General features: G+C 47.4%; 2 protein-coding genes across 2 annotated transcripts in view; one reads left to right on the forward strand and one right to left on the reverse strand.

Annotated features, from left to right (window-relative positions):
* C1QBP (complement component 1, q subcomponent binding protein) overlaps positions 1-3,962 on the forward strand; it is a gene marked incomplete at its 5' end in the record, with an annotated part of 4,512 nt that extends 550 nt beyond the window's left edge. Inside the window, 4 exons of the mRNA XM_010016108.1 lie at positions 450-537; positions 1,506-1,601; positions 2,392-2,514; positions 3,813-3,962. Coding sequence (XP_010014410.1) covers positions 450-537; positions 1,506-1,601; positions 2,392-2,514; positions 3,813-3,962 — 457 coding nt within the window. The remainder of the gene's footprint in view (positions 1-449; positions 538-1,505; positions 1,602-2,391; positions 2,515-3,812) is intronic.
* A 953-nt stretch (positions 3,963-4,915) lies between these two features.
* RPAIN (RPA interacting protein) lies at positions 4,916-6,051 on the reverse strand (the record flags this gene model as incomplete). The annotated part of the gene is made up of 4 exons (XM_010016109.1): positions 4,916-4,945; positions 5,475-5,609; positions 5,714-5,777; positions 5,987-6,051. Coding segments are annotated over 4 exons (294 nt in total), but the record flags the coding sequence as incomplete, so codon positions are not given.
* Between the last annotated feature and the right edge of the window lie 3 nt (positions 6,052-6,054).

Consider the following 6,054-nt stretch of genomic DNA (forward strand, 5'->3'; position numbering starts at 1 on the left):
GCTTGGAGCAACCTGCTCTAGTGGAAGGTGTCCCTGCCCGGGGCAGGGGTTGGAGCTGGAGGAGCTTTAAGGTCCCTTCAACCTAAACCATTTGCTGAGTCTGTAGCACTGCATCCAGTCTGTGCAAGCTGGATGTTGCAGAGGCTCTTTGTTCTTCCGCTTTGGGTCAAAGGCACTTTTTTGTTGAACACAAAGTTGCTACTTTATTGTGTGTTACAAAGTTCCGTGCAGTTAAAAGTAACGGTTCAGTCCAGTGAAACTTCATAATCACCTGTGAGAGGCAGCTCCATTCAGCTGCACATCTGCAAACTGCAGTACCTGGCTGTGCTCACGGCGTGTGAACTCAGCACTGGTAACACCATCCCCGTAACAGGAGCTTCAGACAGAAGAGATTCTGATGGGTGTCTTTTGAGTGTGTTTAGTAGTAACTGCTTCTGGTTCTCCTGCAGGATAACGGTGACGTTCAACATCAATAACAGCATTCCACCCTCAGCAGATGACGAACCACAGGAAGGGCAGAAAGCAGATGAGCAGGAGGTAACTTAGTCTTGATGTGCACTTTAGTGGTGGTTACACAGAGGGAAGCTGGAACCTTGCCCTTGAGCACCAAAGCTTTTCTCCCTTCTCTCTTGATACGCTTTGGGAGCATTAAGTCACAAAATGAAGATTTTCATGGGTTGTCTGTCACTTGGTTGTGACCACCCTCTACACAGCATAAAGACAGAGCAGAGTGAGAGAGATCTGTAAGGATAAATGAGAGGAACTCTGAGACCTTAGAGCACCAAAAGGGGCTGATAAAAGGTTTAGAGGAGCTTTTTGTAAGGGCACATAGGGATAGAACAAGGGGGAACTGCTTTAACCTGCCAGAGGGGAGATCAAGATGAGCTCTGAGGCAGAAGCTCTTCCCTGTGAGGGTGCTGAGGCGCTGGCACAGGGTGCCCAGAGAAGCTGTGGCTGCCCCATCCCTGGCAGTGTTCAAGGCCAGGTTGGACACAGGGGCTTGGAGCAACCTGCTCTAGTGGAAGGTGTCCCTGCCCGTGGCAGGGGTTAGAAACGGATGAGCTTTAAGGTCCCTTCCAACACAGACCAGTCTGGGATCTTTTGCCTTTGCAGTACCCTGCAGTAAATACTGCGGTTTGTACTTAGCTAGTGTAAGTCCTGGTGCTGGTAGGCAACGTCAGTGGGACAAAGCTGTTCACTCGACAACGGAGTTTTGTTGGTCGGAAGTGTCTCCTCTTTAGTATAAATGCTGGTAAAAAGTGTAAATGAACACTCTGACTTGGGGCAGATGCTTCATGCGCAGTGACACGGATGCTGAACAAATCCAGGGCCATTGGTGAGGTTGTGAGGGAAGTTTGGGTTGTCCTGGCCAGGTCAGAGGCTCCAGAAGGAGTGGAGGGGTGGGAACAACCTGTACAGGATGGGCTGTGTGTTGGGCTGTACTGTGCTTGCTGCTTTGGCTCCTGTTCAGATTCCAGTGCTGATGCAACTGTTCTCTTCTTTAGCCTGATCTTACATCAACTCCAAACTTTGTCGTGGAAGTAATAAAAGATGATACAAAACAGACCCTTGTTCTTGACTGCCATTACCCTGAAGACGAGGTGGGTATCACACTGGTTGTGTCTCATCTCTAGCCAGCTCTGGGCTGTGATTTGCTGCACGTTTCCTGCTTGACTGTGGTGTAATTGTGCTCTGTTGAACCGAACTGCTCTTTACAGCCTCTTGCTTTTCTGAATCTGCAGAAAATGCAGCCTCCTTTATCTTTTTTAAACACAAACCCCAGCTTTGTGTTTGCAAGAAACTACTGTGGGGAGGAGACATTCCATTGCATAACTCACATCATGAGCTGGTGTTTTGGCTGCTTATCGACCTGTTGATGGAATTACGCTAGCGAAGGGAGGCACAGCTTACCTTGAGGAGCATGGCAGCTTGGGAGGGGTGAACAAGAAGGGCCAAAACAAGATGTATTTAATAGAGTATGTCAGTAACTTGCAAATCTCATTGTTGTGAGAGGTCACAAAGAGAAGTAGGGATGAAAATAAGGCCGGGGTGGCGGGGAGGGGGATAAAACTGGGGGCTTTGGTTCACACTGATCTTTGTGGCAGATCATTTATGCAGCCAGTCCTTGCTGACTAAGGGTGGGCAGGTGTGTGAGGCACATTAGAACCACACACAAGGTTGTTTCTGGTGGCCTGACCTCTTAGGGAATCTCCTGTGTTCTCCTGGGTGTCCATGCTCATCTTCACAGGCACATTTTGAGGAGAGCAGCACAGCTTCACTGCTGGTCTGGGGTTTGCCTGCATGCAGTATTCCTCACTTTGGTATGAGCTGGCTGGAGGTGCCGGGTAATTGGAGCTAACTGTGCGCCTTGCATCTCACTTCCTGTTTCAGGTCGGAAATGAAGGAGAGGAAGAAAGTGATATTTTCACAATCCGGGAGGTCAGTTTTCAGCCCACTGGAGAATCAGAGTGGAAGGACACCAACTACACCCTCAACACGGACTCCCTGGACTGGGTAAGTGCTGCCAACACGGCCACACGCTGCAGAGGGTACTTGAACTTGCCTCTCCTGGCTGTCCCTTTGCTCCGGGGCTATGGATGAAGCCTGTCCTGGATACGTGAGACAGGGATTCCCCTGCTGTACCCCAGCTCCTCATGACATGGTTCTGCTGCAAACTGAGGGTTGTTTGGTGGTCTCAGCAGTTGTGCAGTGCTGGTGGCGTTCCTGACAGTCAGACACACACATGTTGAAGCTTGTTCTGCTCCAGGCTTTATAGGTTGATTTCCCACTTTGATTTTTACACTGCAGAGATGCTTTGGCAGTTGCTCAGACAAGTTCTGATCCGTGTGTTTAACAGCCTAGCTTATCAGATGCCACGTGTAGACACCTTTGTTTTCTGGGGTTTCCAGGTATGTTTTTATAGTTGTGACACTAAAAACTGACATGCCCAAGAATCTGGCATCTGTTCATATGTTCTCAGTGCCAGGCTTCCAAAAGCTTAAATTGTAGTTGGACGCTGTGTATGGTTAAAACTTTACTCCTGGTGTGTCTCTATCTCGCTTTGGGAAGTGCTCATGTTAAAAGGGGTTAGTGTGCTCTACAGCATCCCACACTGCTTATTCTTTTCCCCCTCTTTGACTTGTGACACAAACCCAATTAAAAATGTGTATGATTTGTGATGTTCTCAGATGACAGAAGTCCAAAATGAATCACTTGCTCAGTAATATTGATCTGTTTAAAAAACCCACAACAACAGACCAAAAAACACATGACGGGTATTATTTAGTAGTATTGCACTAAGCAGCCAGAATGAATCTGTTCTCCTGAGGAGCAAGGGGGGAACCCACAAGCATTAACGTGCTGGAGCTGCAGCAGTTAAGTAGGATTAGAAAGAAAAAGAAGCAAGGAGTTGATGATTGTAAAAGACTTTGTCTTTCAGATATTTACATCAGATATCCCCCTTTCTAGACACAAGGCTGTGGTGCTATATAGAGGGGACAGGCAGTGTGTAATCTTGACAGGCTTCACCTGCTGACTTTCAGGGTCAGTGGATCATCTCCAGGGTGCAGCTCCATTTGTCATGTTGGCTTTGGGTTTATACACTGAATTTGGATGGCCTGTTCATGGCCACATCCCTGCACACGTTCCACCCAAGGCCAGACCTGCCCCGAAGGGGATGGGAGCTGCCTGGTCTTCTGTGGGAGGTGGGCCTGATCTTCCTGGGATAAATGCCAGCTGCCATGGGATATTTGAAGAGCAACCCCTACCCAGGTGGGCTCTGCTAAGTGAAGCTTCCTGTTCCCTGCTTCCAGGCTCTGTATGATCACTTAATGGATTTCCTGGCTGATCGAGGAGTGGACAACACGTTTGCTGATGAGTTGATAGAGCTCAGCACTGCACTGGAGCACCAGGAGTACATCAAATTCCTTGAAGACCTTAAAAGCTTTGTGAAATGTCAGTAGGTTTAACTAGGAAACTTGCCTTGAAGTGTGGGCACTGCTCCAGCCAGCAATACCCAAATATATCTTCACAACAGATACGGAGAGTAAGTAACGTTAATTTGGAGGATGGGAGGATTCTCACTTGTATTTAGGGATTTGTATTTATGTTGCAGCCCTGATCAAGTTCTCTGACATAAACGGTCCAGAACCGCCCCACCTGCTTGGTGGGTTTTGTACAATTAAGAATGAATGTGAAGAATAAACTCAGTTCAACATATCACTGAAAAAAAATAGGGGTTTCTCTTCTTCCTGCTCTACCTTTGCTGACCAGAGAGTGGCCCTAAAATGTTGCTCGTGTTAGTTCAGCTGCTCACAGAGCTGTGGTGTGTGCTGATACAGCATTTTCTCTGGGGAGAGCTATTCCAGCACCTCCAGCCATGCAGTGTGGCAGAGTTGTGGCTGTAGGAGGAACATTGCTGGCCAAGCAGTACTAATTACGAACATGAATCTCATTCGAGGAATCTTTGCTGGCTGTCTCTCTGTCAGGGAATAGAATTCAAGGTCCTAAATATCATGTTCAAGGAGTGTTTCTAAAAAGGAATGTGTTGTCGTAATCTCTTACATTAATGTTGCTGCAGGAGGCTGAGGGTGCTGATGTGGAAGGCACAGTAGTGGGGCAGCAGCTCCCATCCTCTCAAACTGCTGTTGCCAGTTGTGTCACATAAGTTTGAACAGAAACCAAAGCTGAAGTCCACTGTGAGCCCCGAGTTAAAGACAACACAAAGTCTGAAATAAACTAAAGTAATTTATTTCAAATGCATACTGTGCCATTCAAAGTGCAGGTCAAGGCAACACTACTGCCTTTTCAGGTATCTGACACAGCAGTTACACGTATATACATAAAAATACTAGCAGCTCTGGGAGGATTTTTAGTCTTGAAGTCCTTCCAGTACAAAAGCAGCAATTGAATCAACTTACAGGAGAATCATCCAGGAGTCACAGACCTTTACAAAAGGCAAGATGAAAGAGAGATCCTCTACTAACATATAAAATGAATTATTCATGTTCAAAACTTGTCTGAAGTGCCCTGCTCCCAGCGCTGTCCTCACGGTGATTTTACATCAGCAGCAAAGCTAAGGACATGTGAGCCCCAGCTTGAGCCGAAGGGACGGTGTGTGTTTTCTAAGAGGTACAGGTGAACCTTCTGAGGTTTAAACTGAACTTAAAACTTTTCCTTGTGAACCACGTATCTGAATGGATGTTCCACACACGACAAGGAAGTTGTTGGCTGACACGTGGGAAAGGTAAGGCACTAAACGTGACAGGTCTTTGAAAGATGCCCTAACCCGGCAGTCAAGGTATGTTGTGTCATTTGCCTTTTCACTGCTCAAAACTAAGACCATTCCCAAGGAAGTTTGTGGAAAAACTCCAGCACAACCCCCTGAGGGTCAATGGACTTGTGGTTTCTGCCCATGTAATTGAGAAGGGGATCCCAGCAGAGATCCTTTCCAGGAATTTGGCATTTAGACTCACCGCACAGCTCATGAGGAGACTGGCTTCTTCCTCCATTCCACTGGTGACTGTGAACTCCGGGTTGTGGAAGCACCTGTGGCTGTGCTCTGTTACAGTGTTTTCTAGGAGGGACCGAAGCTTCCCTTCTGTCATATCCTGACAAAAAATGGGGTTAAGGAAGTCTTAAATTGTCCGTAGCTTAAACACGCCTCTTCCCAGCAGCAGACAGGTCATAGCTAACGTGTTCCAGTGCAGCTCACCTGTGTGCTGATGCATAACCCACACTGGCAAAAAACCACGTGATTCCTCACGGTCAGGTTATTCCTAGGAAAAGCATACAAGGAGCAGCATCAGAACAAAGGCAGATGTTAGCAAACACCCTGTTAGATTTAGGAGATCATTGTGGGTTTTTTACTTTCTTGAAATCAATACCAGCAGCAGCCTCTCTTTGCCCATTGCTTTTGCCTGTCTGTAAACCCAAACTGCTGTAGGGGTGCAGAGAATCTCATTCCGGCGCCAAGGACTTTTCTTACTTTCTACACACTGGGCAGATGATCCTGTCACTGGCATCCAAGCCATCGAGCATCGCGTTGAGGCATTC

This window comes from Nestor notabilis, unplaced genomic scaffold (assembly GCF_000696875.1).
Source record: "Nestor notabilis isolate BGI_N333 unplaced genomic scaffold, ASM69687v1 scaffold25836, whole genome shotgun sequence".
In the NCBI taxonomy this organism is placed as follows: domain Eukaryota; kingdom Metazoa; phylum Chordata; class Aves; order Psittaciformes; family Psittacidae; genus Nestor; species Nestor notabilis.